Raw genomic sequence first — 21,803 nt, 5'->3', positions numbered from 1 at the left:
TCTCTATCTTGATTTTTTTTTAGTGTCTCTGGCTTTGAAGTAACTAAACTTAAAACCACAGTGTCCGTTTTTTATTCTTGTTATTTTTTCTTTGTTCTCGTACGCCGCATCAGAAAACAATTTTCATAGAAAGGGAAGCTTTGTGATGTAACAAAGTTACTCAGTATCATAACGCCCTAATTCCTTTATTTACTACCGGATTACGTACAGTGGTTGGGTGATTAGGGATTTTGTTAAAATAATACAAGATAAAAATCAGTTTCCTTGCAGTATAAATTACGTATAAAAGGTGTTTCTAAAATTTGGTAGATAACTGGATAGTTATTTCTATTTATGCAGTTGCTTTCTTTATGTTATACCGACATAATCCTAGATAATATTTGTATATTCACCAAAAAGTATGTACACTAACCGTTTTGAATGTTTGTAGATCCTCTAAGAATGCGAAAGTTTTTTTGATGATATCCATTGTTATAAGGATAAAATAATTATGACGGGGCCATGATGGTTCAGTCGTAGGATGCTCACCTCTTATGTATGGAGTCGCTGGTTCGATCCCAGTTTCCGCCAAGTGTTCTATGTGGCTTACAAACATCGTGTACGTGGGTTCACTTTTCATCGTTATCATCATCATCATCGTTTTATTCACTTATCATAGACACTGTTTCCCCTAGAACGTTAAAGTTGCTACAGATAGTTTGAAAATGTAATAATAACGCATCGTATTTATTGTTTTTAAACGTTATCCATTGCAAAGACAAAATTTAATTACAATATGTGTTACTCAGTTATTCAGGCTGTACAGAGCTTGACTAGGTTCATTTGAGCATACATTTTAACTATCTATATTCTTGATATATATATATATATATATATATATATATATATATATATATATATATATATATATATATATATATATATATATAGGGTTTTACTGAACTATACCGACAAACTGTAAGAGATGATTCCTTACATCAAAATAAGAGAAAGTTCATATGGACCTGTGGGGAAAATGCATAGTTTCAGAGCTAGGGCTGGCCAAAATCGCGAAAAAGCCAAATTTCAAGAGGCCCTATTTCGAATTCGAGTGACTGCGGATGGTGGTCCTTATCAGCGTAAAGGAAGTCACACATACGCAATCCAAAAATTCATATTTCATTAATGTTAAATTGGTGTACATAGTATTCCTTGTAGGGTGAAATTCCCAGACATGCCATCAACCGAATTTTGAGATATGCTCTGACTTTATGATTGGTCCAAAGTAGGCAAATGATAAGCCTTGATAGCAGTGAAGACGAAATCATTTGGCGCAATGTCGGAAGTGTTAAGGATAGTCAGCAGCACGTCTCTCGTACTCGGGAAAAAGCATGCTGGGATATGTTTTTTCACGCTTATAAGTGGAGAAAACAAGAAATATACCGTGACGAAGTACATTGTATCATATGTTATTCCGAACACACACACACAGACACACACACACACACACACACACACACACAAATGCAGCTGCCGGTTCTTAACACTTTCATCTCCTCTCCGAATGATTGGATGTCGATTGTTGTCTAGACTTACCCTGTGACTACTTTGAACCCCTCTTGATATCAGGATATATCTGAAAACGCCATTGAAAGCATATCTGGGAATTACACTGTAGGAATACCCTGTACACTTATTGAAAACTGATGAAATATGCACTTATGGATTGTGTATGCGTGGCTTCCTTTACGCTGATAAGGACCACCATCCACAGTTTCTAGAATTCGAAATCGGGTCTTTTGAAATTTAGGTTTTTGCGATTTTGGACAACCCTAGCTCTGAAACTAAGCACTTTTTGCCATAGGTCCATATGAACTTTTTCTCTTTTTTTGGTGTAAGGAATCACTTCTTACAGTTTGTCGGTATAGTTCATTTACACCCTATATATATATATATATATATATATATATAATATCGAGAATATAGATAGTTAAAATGTATGCTCAAATGATCCTAGTCAAGCTCTGTACAGCCTGAACATCATAACTGAGTAACACATATTGTAATTAAATTTCCTCTTTGCAATGGATAACGTTTAAAAACAATAAAAACAATCCGTTATTATTACATTTTGCTTATGTTGCTTCCACTTTCATCCTCTACTTTACGGCATTGCAACTATTGACTGAATAATAACAATCGTTACCACTTACTACACTTCATTGGCTCATATTCCCTGATGAGTTACGGAACTCTTGTACTGCTGAGACACATCTCTCTCTCTCACGTGTCGTTGCCACTATTTTTATTCAACCTATGTATTAATAATAAACTGCCCATTATGGTTAATCTTGATCTAGAATTTTGAAAATTTTTCAGGGTACAATATTTACTATTTTTGATAATACAATGGTAGTCCTGGTTGTGTTTTCTCTTGAAACTTTTTTTTTTTATTGTAAAGTGGAATCAGTTTTTGTGGTACTGAATCCATATCTTAAAAAAACTGCTTCTCATTATCTATCACTATTTTATCATTGTGCCAATCAGTGTTGAAATCATATGTAGTAGATTTTCACAACTTCCATTTTGAATAGAGAAATAATAAATCTTACACTTTGAATTATGCATCCATATGGGAAAAAAGTCATTCCTCGTTTTGCTTACCGATTTTGCTTTTTGAAAATCGGTATTAGAAACAGAACTAGTAGTTAATCTCTACCGCTTCTGGCTTTAGTAGAGTAGTAACGTTATAGACTAATGGAACACTAAATCGATTCCAAAGAAGCTGCTTCTTTATATCTCTTACCGTCATTGCGCTAATACATGAGGCGTTCCAGTTGAAATCAACACAATTTGAAAACAAAATTTTTACCTTACCATCTCAGATTGTCATGAAATTTTGCACAAGGGTAATATTCATATACACTAAGAAAAATAGCAAAAATACCAAATTTCAACTTTATATATTGACCGGTATTGAAGATAGGGCTATGTAAAGTTTGGAAAAAATTACCAAAATAGCATGTTCAAGGTAAATTTATTTGGAAATTGAAATTGCAGCTCTTCTAATTGAGCTAGAAAGCTGGTTGAGGTGTTATTTTACAGCATTTTTATGTCCTTTAATATACTGTACAACATCTAATACAGATCTTTTTTCAAAATCAAAATTAAAATTTTACTTCAGAATGTTTTTTAAAAAAAGTACATATTTTAAAATTTTGAAATTAATTCCATGAATAGATAATATTGTTGTAAAGCACCTGACAAAATATGAATTTGGGATGATAATGGATTCATTGTTTAAAAAAATTAAGACTAACAGTAGATTTTTTATTAATAGCCTTTACTTAATTGAAAAATACAAGAATGCATTTGTTTTAAAATTGTGGGAATAAATATGAACACTAACATAAAGAGTACAGTGATGGGTCTAAAACATATCATACCGACTTTTAATCTGCTGGCGATAAAATATTAATATAAGTTACACAATTAAAAATGTTACTGTAAATAAATGTGGTTTATAAAAAGTATACATATAGCACCGCTACAACAGCAGGGTTGTTTGGTTTTGAAACAGGTGTTTTTATTTTGAAAATGGTATAGAAAAATAATGCAAAAATGCCACAACTCGTGTGAATTTCATAGTGACGTTTTCACATATGTAGAATCATGTGTTAGTTGCATCTAATTTTCGCCTTGTAATTAAGGGGTCCCGATGAGCCCCCAAAATTTCTCCCAGCTGGAAACCGAGTAGTGGTTCAGATGCCACTTCAAGTAATATGTCCGATTCTTCATAACCTCGCTGTTACATAAAGACGTTAAGCCTAAACAAACCAAACGAACTGAAGCAACTTTAGCGGGTACGCATGAGTTCATTTCCAAGGAACAGGGAACCTTCCTTAACAACACAAAAGAAAATCTCAAAGAATCAGAATTTGCTGTCATTGTGATTTTTCTAAATATTAGTAGCTGAACCTGCACTCTCTACACAACGCATCATTCGGATATGAGCATAAATCTCCTTCTCATTCTTCACAACATATGTACATGTCCCTTTACAGACACAAGTGAAACACGTCTTGATAAAAAAAAAAAAAAAATCGGCAAGGGGTATCATAAAGGGGAGATTTTTTCGATTGCTTTTTCTCAATATATCGCACCGTTTGCAAGATTTGAACCTACTTCCGGTTGGAGTTTCTAATTCATGTATGACCAGTGTTTTCTTTCTTCTTGCATGCAGTATGTAATAAGCAAATACATTACATATACAATTAATTATAATGGCAGTTATATATGGTGTTCATTGGGCAAAACACTCAAAAAATAAAGATTTATCTTAGACTCGAGAAATGGTTATCCTTCCTTTTTCATTATTATTTGGCCATGGAACAAACGCCTGAGACATATACAACCCCAATATACAACATTGTGGTGTTGGAATGTATAATGCATAGGATATGAAGCTTTAGTTTTTTTTATTTCAACGCTTCCAGTGTACCCTTAAAAAATGTAATAAAGAAATAATTGCCATGTTTTTTTTTAAAATATTCAATTAGAACTGGACAATCTACGCAAAAGTTCCAATCGATCAGTGAAAACGTCATCTTTCTAGAGCCTGTAGTTTCCGAGATCTGATTGTCGAAAGGATTGACCACAAACATATATATATAGTTTAAAAGAACTCGAAAGATGGAAGCACAATTCACATGCATTGATTTTAGAGAAGGCTTATTAAAATACAAAGGCTTTGAACAATAATTTTATATCATAAACTTTATGTAAAATATATAGTTAACTAATTGAGACTATTTAAAGTACAAATACTCAAAATGTTTGTCTCTATTAAACGTGAAATCACACATAACCGTAAATGAAAGATTTGATAGCTAAAGTTATATTTTGGAGCTCAGGCGCTTTTAATCACACTTAGCAGCTTGACGTACCATACGTCGCAAGCTGATTTTTGAACCAAGCCTAGCCTAGCTGGGAAGTGTTAACGTGCCCTCTATGACATTGTGTTGCATACGCACAATCGAGACCAGCACGCATACGCTCTCACTGGGATTGACAGTGCGTCTCAGTACTGGAGGGTGAGACTTATTTATCATCTCTGTTATCAGAATAACTCGATCATAGTTGAGTTTCTAATAGTGATTCAAGCCACTCGAGTGCCTATTATTGCGTTTCTTTGGGATATTACTGGTCTGAGAGACCATGCATCGCTTGCCTCCTGTAGTTAAGGGCCCAGACCCGCCACCTCCGGGGGATAAGGGGAGGGATCCCCGTCAACAGCGCCGTAATAGACAGCTTTCTGAAAGCAGTATCGGATCCGTTGAAAAGCGCTCTCGCTCTAAATCACCGTACTATGTTGCTCCATCTACCAGAATTGAGGAACCTATGCAATGTTCGTCTAATGCAACTCTTGATAACAACCAAACTCCTAACAATCACTTTGCACAACGTGTACCTGTTTATTCATTTCTGTTAACAGATTTCGATCCGAAGTACAATAATTCACGGCTAATTTTCAACCAAGTTGTAAAGTACCTAGCCCGTGCTAGTATCAAACAGATAGTCTTCACCATGAATGGCGTCATTATACGTTCAGAGGATCAAAACTTTGGAACCACACTACGCAGCAAAGCTAGTTATGAAATCTTTGGAAAAAATGCGAAAATGAAGCAGCTTACTAGTAAAGTCAAGCAATCACCTCCGCCGTCCAAGAATCCAATGCTATCTGTTGTCATCCGTGGTGTTCTGCCTGAGATCACTGATGCAGAAGTGCTCGAAGAGCTTACAGCTGAAGGCATCCCTGTCGATAAATGCATTCGCATCAGAAATCAAATGGGACCTACGTACATGGTTCGTGTGCTAAGCTCCAATAAATCATCTATTGATACTCTTCTTCAGGAGGGAGCGTACATCTTTAAGCAAAGGCACAGAGTCGAACCTTCACGTACCAATTCGCCCCTACCTATTCGCTGCGAACGACGCCAGATTTATAACTCGCATGTAACGTCAAAATGTCCAAACATTCCTAAGTGTGGATACTGTGCCGAACAGCACGAGACCAAAGACTGTCCGAATCATCAAAAGCCTGCTCACTGCTCTGTATGTCCCGGGTCACATCCTACATACAGCTACAAATGTAAAGCTAAGCCAGCTCCACCCGCAGATCATCCTGAACTCACAGTTCCACTACGTACAACTGATCCACCGGTTCATGCCCACCAATCAATCGCAGCAGGTCTTACAGTTGAAAACTTCCTCCGATATTTCACGCTTGTCCTTCAGAATATTTTTCCTTTCCAACGACAGTTCATCCTCGAACATGTTATCGCTGCCGCCACGAGCATTTTCAATATTAACCTGTATGCCACATATTCTGGGAACTATGTGCACTTTCACATATCTCCAAAAGAAACTGCTGTCTAAGCAAATAGCTTGCGTCATCATCATGGGTTTGGCTTTATTATTTATGAACATTCGATCATTGCCACAACACAAAACTCTTTTCGAACACTTGCTTCTCGTAGAATGTATTGATATTTTTGCTTTGAATGAAACTGCTTTAAAACCATCAATGCTATCGAGATTCCCACGGTATCAACTCCTGCGCTATGATTTTCCAGTAGATAATGCTCGAGCGCAAGGTGGAGTTGCAATTGGCATCAATAACAAATTATCTTACCGACAGCATCAGATTCAGCTTCCTTATCGACTTCCTGAACATCTTATAGCCACTATCTATCTACCTAACATAGCACTTACGATAGCAACAATATATGTACGTCCCGGACAGGTGATACCATTCGAGTATTTCAGCCATTTGTTTCAATCATACAGGCATCTACTGATACTAGCAGACATCAATATCCATAGCCGCTCCGAGAGGGAAAAGAGACAGTTTGCTGACCATATAGCACTTCACTTACATGGTCACATATATCCCCTTCCGAAACACACCAGACCAAGTAGCCAAACTACACCGGATGTTGTTGTTTCTACCACTTCACTCATAGACAGGTGTCATATCGAAGTCTTGGATTGCATAGGTAGTGATCATTTACCGGTGAAAATAACAGTCAATGATGTACGTAAAAATATTTCTCATACAGCAGAACGCACTATATACTTATACGACAAAACGAATTGGCAGAAATATCGCTCAGATATTGACGCTGCTTTAGAAACTGTACGACCACCGGATACCGAGGAAACTCTTAACGCAGCCATAACTACACTCACCAAGGCCATCACCACCAGCGCACGTAACAACATTCCTACTTATCACGGTAAAACTTATCAGCCAATTTTGCCTCCGCAATATTTGCATTTAGTCAGAAAATCTCGTCATTATTATAGACAATATGAGCGTACTCGTAATCCTGAATATCTAACACAGGCACGTAGATGGCAACGTACTGTGCACAACTATATTGTTGCCCATAAACGGTTGACGTGGCACAACACATGTAATCAACTGAACGATGAAACTCATCCCACACGCTATTGGAAAAAGTTCCATCAGTTGACAGGACAGCAAAAAACAACAAGATATCCACTGTTTCAAAACAACGATCCTTTACATTCAGATCGCGATAAAGCCAACGCTTTCGCCTCTCATTTACAAGCTGTGTTCACTCCGCCTGTTGAACCACATCAAGATAGTCCTAGATTTTCTGAAAAAAAAAAACATCACTCAACTATTACAACCGTCACCTACACATACCTTAGATGAAACTCAACCGTTAACAGTATCTATAACTTCTGATGAAATTCAGACGAGTATCAAAAGAAAACGTAATACAGCGCCTGGTTTTGACCAAATATCTTACCGACTTATCAAGGAATGTTCAGTACAGTTTTTTCTGCTTCTTGCAGTTATATATAATTTTATTCTCCGTACAGGATATTATCCAGTTGAGTGGAAAGTCTCTAAAGTATGTATGTTCCTAAAACCGAACAAGCCTCCGAATTCTGTAAGTTCGTATAGACCGATACAACTAACTGCCACACTGGGGAAAATATTTCAAAAGATTCTAGTGAAACGTTTACATACATATTTGCAAGACCATCAACTTCTTCCCACTTTCCAAACCGGATTTCGACCATCATATAGTATTAATGATCAGTTGCTTCGATTAACAACTACACTTGTAAACCAGTATAACAGATCACTACCATCTTGTCTAATTTTAATGGATTTGGAGAAAGCATTTGATCGAATTTGGCACTATGGTTTATTTTATAAATTGCTAAATTTTGGACTTCCCCTTACTTACGTTAGAGTAATTTTCTCATTCATACTCAATCGAATCGCATATGTCTGTATCAACGGTTCCATCTCCCATCCTATATTTCCATATACCGGGGTACCTCAAGGGTCCAGCCTGTCACCTCTTCTCTACATATTATATGCATCAGACGTACCAGTACCTGCTTCTCCTACTTATTTATTCCAATATGCCGATGACACCGCATTTTTAACTCCCGGAACAACTATACAACAAATTAATAGAACCTTACAACTCACAGTTAATAACTTTCTTGTGTGGTGTAGGAAATGGAAGCTCACCGTCAATGAAGAGAAAACTCAGACCCTAGTCATCATACCACCTAAATGCCGCAGTAAAGTTCACCGTAACCCCAATCGTCTTGATATCAGTGTCGGAACACACAGATTAGAACCATCTAAATCAGTTACATATCTAGGAATAACGTACGATAATAAATTACAATGGACTGCTCATTTCCAGAAACTTGTGCTTAAAGCAAAAAATCGGTTGCAATTACTTCGCAGGCTAGTAGGACAGCATTGGCGGCTAAACTCAAAATTGCTTATCAACACATATAAAGCGTTCATGCGCAGCATTCTTACATTTGGCCATATTGCTTGGTCTCCAGCTCAATCTAAGTTCTACAGTAGGCTCGAAATTATGGAGCGCCATGCAGTACGCTTAGCATTCCGCATCAAACTACCATATCCCAACCGAGAACTATACAATCGAATAGACTTTCCACCACTTGTAGAACATATCTCACTTTTACGTAAGCGATATATAGCCAAATGCCTCGAATCTCATAAAGATATTTTTCTGGACACAATCTTCATAGATTCTGAGCAGGATTCTTCTTTCAAATATTGTCATACACCGTTGAGTATATTGATCACACTTCACGTAAATAACCTTCCTATGGATCACTTTCATCGTAGATTCTTTCAACGTCAGATCATTCATCAAGCCGTCCCTCATCTTTCTCCATAGCTGCACTGTTCTCCCTCACCATTAATCTGGGCTCCCCATGTCTACATCAGTCTTGAGACGCCCCAAGACAGAAGAATAACATGCATTCGTTACTATTAACCATTTCACTGTGTTGTGGCGTATAAGGCACTTTCATCTCATCAATCATGATAAAGTAATTACAATTTCAATTATGTTCACCTTGTAGTCTTATATATCATTTATCATTATATACTATCACCTTTTTCCAGTTATTTATTGTTAATTTTTTCCTCATGATATGTATATCTTTTCCACAGTTCAATATCATACAATGTTTATTATTTATGTTCATGCACATAGATCTATTTCAGCACCATTGAATGTACTCGTTCTATTTAGCACTAGTTATTTTCTTTATTTCACATTGTCCAACTAACGTTGTTTATGTTTGCACTTGTTTTCAGTATATCACTTGCCGAGAGAGAGGGCGTAACCCTCTAGTGGCAGTTCAATATGCAACTACTTGATGATTCATGCTAATAGAATGAATGATGTCCCATAAATCAATAAATACTTCAACAAATATATATCCTATATTAAAACCTATTCCTTGTTTAAACTCAACTCCTCAAAAAAAAAAAAAAAAAAAAAAAAAACGCTTTTAATTATCGACATATTAAAGAAGCGCCTTATCAGTTGCTTTACCTTCTTTCTCTCATTTATACATTCATCCTTCGGACAGGCTTTGTTCCTTTTGAGTGGAAGACTTCCAAAACACTGATGTTCCTAAAACCACACAAACCACCAAATACTGTTTCTTCTTACCGGCCTATTCAACTTACTTCTGTGTTTTGCAAAATTCTTGAAAGAATCCTTGTTCGACGCTTTCATTCTTATCTAACAGAACGTAATATAATCCCTCTGCATCAGGCTGGTTTCCGCCCCGATTTTAGTATCAATGATCAGTTGCTTCGTCTGTCTAATATTATTACCAATCAGTTTAATACACAATTTCCATCTTGTCTAGTGCTCTTCGACCTGGAAAAGGCATTCGATAAGGTATGGCATGAAGCTCTCATATATAAACTTATCCGTCTGACACTTCCCATATCATATATCAGGTTTATCTACAATTTTCTTCACAACCGTATTGCTTATGTTGCTCTTAATGACACTTATTCGCACCCGATATTTATTCTCTCTGGAGTACCACAAGGGTCTGCCTTATCACCTTTGCTGTATCTTCTATATGTAGCAGATATGCCACCATTGCCGCCAAACACACATATCTTTCAGTATGCAGACGACACTGCATTTCTTACATTAGGCCGGACTATTCACCGTATAAGTACTGAAATTAATGCAGCAATTCAAACTTTTCTCACCTGGTGTACGAAGTGGCGTCTGAAACTCAACCCAGATAAAACACAAGCAATAGTCTTTCTCCCGCCAAAACGCAGATCACGGGTACATCGAAATCCTTCACTTCTGAATATCCAAGTAGATAACATGCGGGTTCATCCAGCTAAACATGTAACGTATCTGGGAATTATTTTTGACCACCACCTCACTTGGCGCCCTCACCTTCAGAGTGTAATACAGAAAGCATGTAACAGGATTAACCTACTCAAACGCCTCACGGGTACTACTTGGGGACCACGAGCAAATACCATTCTTAATACCTACAAAGTATTCTTACGACCAGTCCTGACCTACGGATTCACTGCATGGATAGCCGCACTCCAGCGTCATTATGAAAAACTGAAAATACTAGAACGACATGCCATACGAATAGCCTACAGAATAAAACTTCCTAGTCCTACTCAAGATCTTTACGACATTATGCCTTTTCCACGTCTTCTATTCCATCTTGAAGCTTTACGGACGAAGTATATTACTAACCGATTTGAGTCCCGACATCCGTTACTCCTCACCACAATGCAAGCAGACATCCCGTTCAATCCACCTCGCAAATTACGGGATACACCGTTGTCGCTACTCTTTGCACTTTACCGCTATACCCTACCTCCTGATCATCCGGATTTAGACGCAGTTGCAGCTTTTTCATCATCCGTCGTTCCTCATTACATAGCCCCTTCATCCTCTGCACAATAACAACCTTATGTCTTACCAGGGCACCGTTGGTCTTCATCACGTCCAAAGTTGGACAGAACATAACATTCATCTGGTACACTATCACATCTGTGTTGTGTTGAGACAGTGCACTTCATGTTCCTCTTTTCATTTACTTCTTCTACTTTTTTTTTACCATGATCAAATAAAATAGAACCTGAATAAAATGATGATTAACTCCCCGTGTAACCAAATTGCACTTAGACCATCTATTGTACTTGTATTAGCAACACCAATACGTATTGTAACCTATGCCAAAGAAAGGGCGTAACCCTCTAATGGCTGGGAGTAGGAACTTATTTTATAAGGATAAAGCAATTAGATAAATAAAAATTTCAATGTTACCCTATTCTCATACAAAAAAAACGCTTTTAATTGCTATTGTAGCATTTTAATAGATAGATAGCTACAAAATGAAGCAGAGGACTATCACTGGGCAAGCCAATAGGTCACAATCCAGCCTTTAGTTATATAATTCAAACAGAAAAACAAACCTGAACATGTTAATTACTTGGGCAAGCCAACAGGTCACAATCTATCCTTTTGTTATATATTTCAAACAGGAAAACAAACCTGAACATGTTAATTACTTAGTTGTTTCTGATTGCCTAGAGCACAATACAGTTGCTGTTTTCACTTTTTTTTTAAAAAAAAAAAAAAGACACATATCATTTCTGACATTCTAATTTCAAAAACTTCCAAACAAGATTTTTTTTATTTTTCCGACGGGTCTGCCACGCAATACAAAAATAAGAAAAAGTATATTGAACCTCTGCTTTCATGAGGCAGATTTTAAAGTGAAAGGAGAGTGGAACTTCTCGGCTATAGCACATGGAAAAGTGCCTTGCGATGGAGTAGACGGTTCAGTAATAAGACTGGCAGCCCGTGCTAGTTTGCAAAGACCCCTATGACAAATTCAAACCACAATACAGCCTTTTGAGTGGGCAGTAGAAAACATTCCCAAGTTAAACTTTGCTTACTTAACCCAAGAGGAGAATACTGAATCTGAAATGGTCCTTGAAAGTCGCTTCGATCAAGCATTGATTATCAAAGGAACACAGCAATATTATGCATTCATTTCCAAAACTGCATCAACATTAATGTGAAATACTTTTCAGATGATTTGCTGGGTTGGGAAAAGGAAGTGTCAAAATCTCCAAATAAACTTTAATTAGAAGACGAATCAGGCTATGTCGCCGCTGTTTATGAAGGAAATTGTTGGCTCGGGTATGTTCTACAGATAAATGAAGAACTTGATGAAGTATAAATAACTTTTCTTCATCCATCTGGGCCATCTCCATCATTCTCATATCCCAAAAGCGTTATGTTCTGGAATGTCTGTAGTGGACGTTCTGGCAAAAGTGACTCCTGTAACTCCCACTGGAAGAAGTTATGTTCTTCTTTAAAGTGACGTATGCCGAACGACTTCCTCAAACTTCAAATAATAAACATATCATACTACTTATTGAACAGTTTTATTATGGAGTCATCTCTACTCTTTCTTCAGGCTAGTGTTCATTTTTATTTCCACAAAAGTGTAAAATATAGCATTCTTGTGCTGTTACCCTACGTACAGAGTATTTTGGAAAAATCAAGTATTAGTTTTGCATTTTTTAACAATGAACCCATTATCATCCCCAATTCATATTTTGCCAGGTGCTTTACAACAATACTATCTATTCATGGAATTGATTTCAAAATTTTAAAACACGTACTTTTAAAAAAAAAAAATTGAACTAATATTTTGATTTTGATTTTGAAAAATATCTATATTAGCCTCTATGATGTTGTACAGCACAGAAAAGTGCATGAAAAATGCTGTAAAATGACACCTCTGCCAACTCGCTAGCTCAATTAGGAGAGCTGAAATTCCAATTTCAAAATACATTGCACATGTTATTTTGGTAATTTTTTTTCAAACTTTACATAGCCCTATCTTCAATACAGGTCGATATATAAAGTTGAAATTTGTTATTTTTCTTAGTCTATGTAGAGGGCATATATGTACCAAATTTCATTAAAATCTAAGATGGTAAGATTAAGTTACTGTGTTGAATTGATATGGAATGATCTACATGTCGACGGACAGAAGTACATAGTCGTTCTACAAGACGTCCCATACAAAATACATAGTATAGGTGAAAGAAGGAAGAAAATATTATTTTGTGGGACCTTGAATCAAGGATTGAGAAAAATAGTCATAAAGTGCTTCGTATGGAGTGTTGTACTCTATAGGGCAGAAACATGGACATTACGCAAAAATGATTTAAAAGGACTGGAAGCTTTCGAAATGTATATGTGGAGAAGAATTGACAGGATTGACTGGATCGAGCGGAAAAGTAAGGAGAGAGTGTTGAAAAGGTGGGGAAACAATTTTAGATATTATTAAAAAGAGGAAGAGAAAGTGGTTGGGACACTGGCTGAGAAAGAACTGTATCATGGAAAACGTGCTATAGGATATGGTGATAGGAAAGAGAGAGAGAGGGCGAAAAAAAGCTAAAATGGACGATTGATGGACGATATCAAAACAGAAAATCGTACATGAAGACGAAGAGGTTAGTGGAAGACCTTGCTGCATGGAAGCTTCTCAGTCGCGGCGAGAGACCTGTCAATAGTGAAAGAATACCTATGATGATGATGATGATGATGATGTTCACAATGAACAGGAAAAGAGGGAATAGATTGAACAAAATCTAGACATGAAGGAAAGTTAAATTTCTAGTTTTACTGCTCATGAATGTCTTCCTTAGGTTAAAAGAGACAATTAATGTAAGTGAATAACTTTGAAATATTAGGTGAAATGAAAGTGTAGGAGGGAAATGGGAAAACCCTGAGATAACCCACGAATACCATATTCACAATCAAAACTTATGTGGCTGGAATCGAACAATGAACTTCTGACACAAGAGGTTAGGCCTGTATCACCTGTGTCTTTTTAGATAAAATAATGTAAAACTTACATAAGCTTACTGCTAGATGCAGCAGTTAATCTGTAATAGCTATTTATGGATATATCCCTCGATTTCAATTCCAGAATGTAGTAGAGCAGATTTATCCTGTTGGCCTCTAGAATCCTACCAATGGTCTCTCCATATGTGTACCTCTAAATATATGACACGAAACGTAGTGACGGGTCTCATGGATAGAAGCCAGAGGGTGCTAAAAGCTATTGATTCGACATGCCTGCTCTCTGGCACCGTTTACTCTAAATGCAACGGACGCTGTGCCAATGCGGGGCCCTGATCAGAAAACTTCTCTCTTGCACGTTGTATTGTCAGTCGCTACAAAATGAAATGGGGCAGAGAGCGAAGCTGAAAGGAAAGAAAATATATATAACGTAACTATTCGTGGGAACACGAAAATTCCTTCCCTGACAACGATGCTACTCTGGACTTGACATTCTTCCTTGAATTAACTCGCCGATCAGAGTTGCCAAATTCTAATACATAGTTTTTCCCTTCAATTCAGTCTTAAAAGAATTTTTTAAAGAAGTTTCCTCTAACTTTATCATATAAATAAAATGGTAATTAAGATGAATTGGAGTGTATTCTAGCACTCTTAGCGAGTGACTTAGCCGTTTTGTTCCTCCAGTTTTCCGCACACTGTTACGTCATCTTTTTGGGAATGAAATTTTGATATTGTAGATTTGCATTTGTACGTACACTTTACATTTATACTATTTATACTTAACGCTAACAGATTCACGATTAACTTCCAAATGAAGTTTATCAAATCTCTGTGGCGGATTTTTCCTCCAGCTCTCGTTCTAAATACCAATTACTAAACTTCAATATTAGTCAAATACCATTTAGTGAAGAACTAGTGATGTCTGCATTCTTACGTAATTTATATTTATTATAAAAGCAAGATACCGCATGTTCTTTGGCGTGGAAGGTCCGGAACTCATGTGGTTCGGATTCCATGTTAATCTGTATGTCCATGTCTCATATAGCTTTGGTACTGAAAAGACGTTAAAGTAAGTTCCAATCCAATCCAACCTAACCCAACCCAAAACACTTCAGCCTATTAGTTCTGTTCTGATAGTTCATATTCAGACTAATAGTTGTCACTAGCTGCACTGCTTCCCACCTGACACTAAGAGATACTGTTCTTATACGGCAAGTGTAATATTTCAGTTTAACGTCCCAGGATTATCCCCTTTAGGAAAAGGAAGACGATGATCATGACACATGAATAATGATGATGATGATGGAAGAACTGGTGGAATGAGAAAGTGAGAGGAAATGGGAGTACCGCAAGGAAACCTAACCAATCCAAACCAAACCACTTGGAGTAACGGCCCATTTGTAAGCCTAAGCCTGCTCCAGCGCCATCCGCTAGCGACCGGCTGAACTACGTCCAGCTTAAAAGCGAGTATGGGGTCAGTGCCCTACGACGCTCTGTCCCTAACAGGTGCATCAGGAGCTTTCTAGACCTAGTGGCCGTCACGTGTTGTTTTTACGTGACTCCCCACTTTTCCTCACGACGCTGGGTGGACGTAGAAAATTGAGGAAGCACCGGCCGGGAATCGAACCCGAGACTACGCGGACCATGAATTCAACGCTCTAATCACTACGTTTTTTTTTAAAAAAAAAGATCAACCGATCATACTTCAGTTTCCTGAGCAACCCGAGTTTTCCCGTATGTAAGGCTTCTCTGACCTTTACTAAATTCGACAGGGACACGAACACGGGACAGTTAACATATTCAGGACAATTAAAAGTCCAAAGGCTCTCGCACCGGGAATCGAACCCAGGACCCCGTACACCTTTGGTGCACGTGCTAGCCACTAGACCAGCAGGGAGGGCAAAGGTGTTCCCTCCAAAGAGAAGATACGGACACGATATTGCCTAACACAAACTTACTTGGCGAGGGATAGAACGCACGCATCTGAGATAAGCACTCTATCACTGAACCACCATGCCCGAGGCAATTTGTAGACGAGCCAGAGGCCACTGAGGTGTGTGTTCCAGTAAAATTACAGCGAATGATTATCATTTCCATTACGCTAATGCTAAATCAACAATATGTATTATTGATTTTTTATTCTAATGTTAACATTAATATTTTCATATCAACCTTATTTTCGCAAAAAAAGAAAAAAAGTGTAATTGAACAAGACGAAATGACTGCTCGTTTGCTTATAAATTTCTCCTAATCTATATATATAAAAGAGAACGTACAAAATCCTTTGTCCGCTCATCACGCTAATACGGCTGAACCAATTTCTTTCATTTTTGGGGGGTTATTAGGATTTGGACCCTAGATGGTTTTTATCATATCACTTTAATTTTTAATTACCAGTGTCTTGAGATAATTGACCATTCAAGTGTCCATAACGTACAAATCCTTTGTTATTAGTTCATCATAGGTAAAAATAAACGTATTTATATGCAACCCGCATGACCGTGTCACTCGGCGGGTTAACATAAATGACAGGCGATATACAGCGGAAAATAGCTTGAATCTTCTGTTTAAAATTTTTTAATTGATTTGCTTATTTTTACAGACACTTTTACAATATGCCAGCACCGGGATGACCGCAGCGAAGCGGGGCGGGTTAACATAAATGACAGGCGATATAATGTTAAGATTTACTGCAATCTTCTATGGTTTTTATCATATCACTTGAAAGCGAAAAAGTAAAAATTATCTAAGTAACAAAGTTTATTGCGTTCCGGGGTGACCGCAGCGAAGCGAGGTGAACGCTGCTAGTTTAGCTAAAAATATCTTACAATGCGACATGGTTGGAAGTATTCTTAAGATGAACAAAAGAATTATATCCAGAATAAATAGCCACTTCTAATTTAGTCATTAATTCCTATTTCTAAGCACCTATTCAGTTCATTTGAAGAATATTTCTTGATAACGGAGGAGCATCTCGAGAGCACTAAGTATATGGCTAATAGTATTTTGTAATATTCAAAAATTTTGCAGAAAAAATAAATTAAGAAATATCTTTTAACGTAAAAATGCAGCAGAAAAAGACTAAAAATTAGAATACGGAAAGCGTTGATATCAATATTTTTTTAAAAAAGTAAAGTAGTTCTCTTTGTGATCTTTAAACCTTTATCCTGAGTGACATTTCTGAAAAAGAAGAGCTATACTTTTCATGTAATTTGAGAATTTTTGCAAACTTAAATGTACCTCGGTTCTGAGTCCAGAGATTGTAAAGGAAATGTGAGAATTTATTTTTTAACATTATATACATTTAAAAAAGAAGAACTATGGTTTACTGATATCCTTTCGAGATCACATTAGTATGACATGTTTTTGCCTCATTATTCAACTATCTTCAGTTCAAAAATTAAATTTGATTTTTAGAAGTTTTTCACAAGGTCACTCTGATCAACAATTTGCGTAATAAACGATCAGGGTGATCAGAAAGTAAGGTTACAGAGCCTGGAGTGAAACGTGTATATATTGTTTCATTCAACCAATACAGCCAACAGATAGTACATACATTAGGCCAGTGGTTCTCAAAGTGGGGTCCGCGGCGCCCAAAAGATTAAAATGTATTGTAATAAAATGGAACTCACAACTGTTATGCAAGAAGTATTTTTAAGATTAAGAAACTGCAGCTATACGCAGTACGAGTAGAAAACAATAACTGTTCATCCTATCCAGTGCTCAAGGATTTCATTTACTCTTCAGGTGAAAAAGTCTGCTGAAATGTACAAAACACTTGTAGGACACTTGAGAGTATTAGCTGTAAGTTTTCGAGAATATTTTCCTATCCCACAACCTGGTAATGGTTAGACTGAAAATCCTTTCACTAATGTAGAAGTCCATGACATACAAGGTATGAATCTCTCTAGCACAGAAAAAGAAGAGCTACTTCCTTTGATACTTCATGGAAAAACGTTTTCAAAGAAAATGAACTTTGTAGCTTTTGGTTGCGTGCGTATTGTTAGTATGAAGAGTTGTCTAAAAAGGCATTGCAACATTTGATGCCTTTCCCTACCACTTACTTATGTGAGCAAACCTTTTCTGCTCTTTGTAGTATTAAAACCCTAAAGCGAAATCGTCTTAATGTGGAACCGGACCTAAGATTGATGGTGACCAAATTTATTTCACATTTCAATGCAATTATGGAAAAACCCAAAGAATTTCATTCCTCATTAGTGACCCCACATTTGAGAAAATTGTTTATCACGTGAATTCCATTTAAAAGAAGACAGTCTTGAATGTTCCTGTATTTTCAATTGAAATTTCGTTCATTAAGAAACACTCAAGTATCTTTAGAATAAATTACTTTTTGCATTATTTTTCTTAATATTTTTCTTGTCAGTGCTAACTCTAATTAGTATATATATTTTTAATACCATGTGAAATTCAGATAGCATTGCAAGGAGATCCCTAGATCATTTTCCGAATGAACAGGGGAGCCTCCTTATCGGAGAGTTTGAGAATCACTTAATTAGGTTATGTTTCGACACAGTTTCCATGTCGGTTGAGGCAGTTGTCGCATTGTTGGATGAGTTTGAAGATTCATTTCTGATAAAAATCCTATCCTTGTGTGTTCTCACGAAGTGTTTCACCTCGTCGTCTGAAACGAAGCAACGGCTTTCTAGATGCTCAGTTAAGTGTAAGAACAGGCGAAAGTCGCTTAGGGTGAGATCAGGTCTATAGGGAGGGTGGTTATTGATGTCCTAACGAAACCGCTTCACACCTTGATGGTCTGTTGATGCCGTGCTTGATCGTCCACTGCTTTCCTTTTCGGCGACGTTTCCTCTACCAACCGCAAACTTTCAACACCATTTGTGCGACATGCTGACGAGATGTTACAGTCTCTCCGTAAACCTCTATCAGCTGCCGAAGAATTTCAGCCGCGGTTACATTTTTCGCCCATAGAAATCGAATAACTGAGCGGACTTCTTCACGAGACCAGTTTTCCAAACAAGTCGCCATTTGTGTTTACCTACAACTAGCGCTGTAGGTGGCTGATACTCTGTACAGTTGCCAACTCGCACCGATTATAATTATCGCACATTCCTTATTCCTATATAACAGACGACACTCCAGAAACATCGGCCTTGTAACCTTAGTTTCTGACCCTCCCTCGTAACTAATCAACCTCATGACTTATGATGCCCGTAAGTTGAATGTCGTATTCGCAAAAGCTCTGGCTGCCCAGCTGAGCCTCCTAGACCTAATGACCCTGACAATATTAGGTTAACGATATAAACTGTGGAGTTCCTCGTTATTAAGTTTACACCATTCGCCATTCCTGTCCCTTTCGGGTCCGAACATTACATCTTGATTTTATTCGCAATATGCGTTCTTCTCTCAAAGTAAGCGACCTTGCTTCACAACAATACCGCACAACAAGAATAATTTTCGTTTTTTATATATTTTAAGTCACAATTTCTTCGACAGAATTCGGGAAGACAAAATAGATTACCCTGAATAATAACACGAATTCCCTTGCAATTGACATTTAATTTCTTCGTAGATATGGTATTGGTCTGCTAATGTTGGTTATAATTAACTAATTAGCTATGATCTATGGAACGCGGAGGCTCAATTCTGTATTTACAAAAGCTTTCCATTGAATTCTATCCTTAGTCTACTGGATTCACTTTCTACTTTGTATTATTATTTCTGCCGGATTCCACGTTAATCAGTAGGTCCACATCTCATATAGCCTCGCTGCTGAAAGGGTCACTAAACTAAAATCAATACAAAAATTCAATTCCTACTTAATATTGTCCTCCCCAGCTGCCCCAAAGTCTTCTTAATGGCCTGTTTCCGATTGTGTTTTTAGTTAAAATTTTGAAAGCATTCGTACCTTCTTCCATTCTGGCTACACAGTTTGAACACCTGAGATTCCTGAACTTAATGATTCTAATAATGTTAGGTGAACAGCAGTTCCTCGTTATGCGCTGCAAAACTTGTACCGTTCAATTGACTTTATATAAGAAATATTGTTGATCTTGGATTTTTAAAAATAGGCCTACCCACTTTATTGAAAGTTTTACTATACAGTATAACGTATCCATAATTTGCTTATCTATTATTATATGACCTAATACTTATATCTATTAGTAATACAAGAAAGCTTTATCTAACAAAATATATCTAAATATTTCAATGAAGTATTGGATTATTTGGGATAGAAACATGGATATTGCGAAATAGCGATGGAAAATGATTAGAAACATTAAAATGTGGAATTGGAGAAGAATTCGTAGAAGAAAAATATTCCTTCAGAATGAGAGGGGAGAGGTCAAGAAGATTGGGATTATGTGTTGTAGTAAATAGGTAGAAAACTTATCTGAAAACCAGGCATTAGAAGAGGAATTTGACCATAGAGATCAAGAAGATTGGGATTATGTGTTGTAGTAAATAGGTAGAAAACTTATCTGAAAACCAGGCATTAGAAGAGGAATTTGACCGTAGAGATCAAGAAGATTGGGATTATGTGTTGTAGTAAATAGGTAGAAAACTTATCTGGAAACCAGGGATTAGAAGAGGACTTTGACCGTAGAGCACGAAGGCTCGTTTAAATTTGCGGCAACTGATCTACCAATGTAGGCCAATACTTCCGAAATATCAATATATGCACATAATGATTGGCAAGTATAAAGAAAATAAGCTAGTATTAAAAGACGCATGTTTGCAACTCTGAATACACGGCTTGAAGTGGGTTTCGTGTTTCCCAACAGCTGACAAGCTCTCGAGGAATGGAATCTTTTCATTTGTTGTAAATGCTGCAACGTGACTGCTGCCAATCTTAAGGAAGACTTTAATACTTTGAGAGAAGAAAGGGACACACATTTTCTTGGATATAGTAGTTGAGAAAGGTTAAATGCATACAATTTGTGTACCCTCTATTGTCAGGCTCAGGAACAATGCAAAAGATAATTCCATTTCTTTGCATATAGAAAACGCTAACATAAGATGCAAATAGGAGTCTAATGGAATTTTACCCGGATTCAATAGATTCAATATGCATCATCAATATCCACTGGTGAAAATTAAAGTAGGGTATATAGTATAAGTGTATATAGTATACAGGGTGCGGGAAAAGTCCCGGAACAGTGCAATATCTCTCGAAATATACAGATCAGCAAAACAAAACAAAATACGTTTTACATATTTTTTAAAAAAGCTATCCAATCATACTAGAATCAACCCCCTATCGTCATCCCATTCGGGGTGTACAGGGGTAACTTTAAAACTTTAAATGGAAACCCCCATTTTTTATTGCATATTTTGATTTTTCAGACAAAGGGACAGTGATTTCACCCAGAATTGAAAACAGTGGCATCAGGGATGGGGCTTGGATCGACACACAAGAAAGGAGGGGTACCAATACATTATGAAAACGCGAACTATTTGTCCCGTAGTTCGTGGCCATATGGTTAGCGTACTGGAGTGCGGCTGTAGAGGTTATGAGTTCGATTCCCGCGCGGAGTAAATTTTTTATTGTATTTTTTCTACTGAAATAATGAG

At 37.0% G+C, this 21,803-nt stretch overlaps 2 protein-coding genes across 2 annotated transcripts in view; both read left to right on the top strand.

The window, feature by feature from the left end:
- The window catches only part of LOC145662944 (uncharacterized), a gene marked incomplete in the record, with an annotated part of 1,119,390 nt that overhangs the window by 230,000 nt on the left and 867,587 nt on the right, over positions 1–21,803 (top strand).
- Positions 6,440–7,723, top strand: LOC145661744 (uncharacterized). The gene has a single exon (XM_081727078.1). It carries the CDS (start codon positions 6,440–6,442, stop codon positions 7,721–7,723), a length of 1,284 nt encoding a protein of 427 aa, XP_081583204.1.

This window comes from Thermobia domestica, chromosome 10 (genome assembly GCF_964235325.1).
Source record: "Thermobia domestica chromosome 10, izTheDome1.hap1.1, whole genome shotgun sequence".
Classification (NCBI taxonomy): domain Eukaryota; kingdom Metazoa; phylum Arthropoda; class Insecta; order Zygentoma; family Lepismatidae; genus Thermobia; species Thermobia domestica.
Note: the sequence above shows the minus strand (reverse complement) of the source record. Positions and strands in the feature narration are given on the sequence as shown.

Bases quoted from the DNA above. Each gene is read 5' to 3' on its own strand.
- LOC145661744 (XM_081727078.1), top strand. From the start codon at position 6,440: ATGGGTTTGGCTTTATTATTTATGAACATTCGATCATTGCCACAACAC.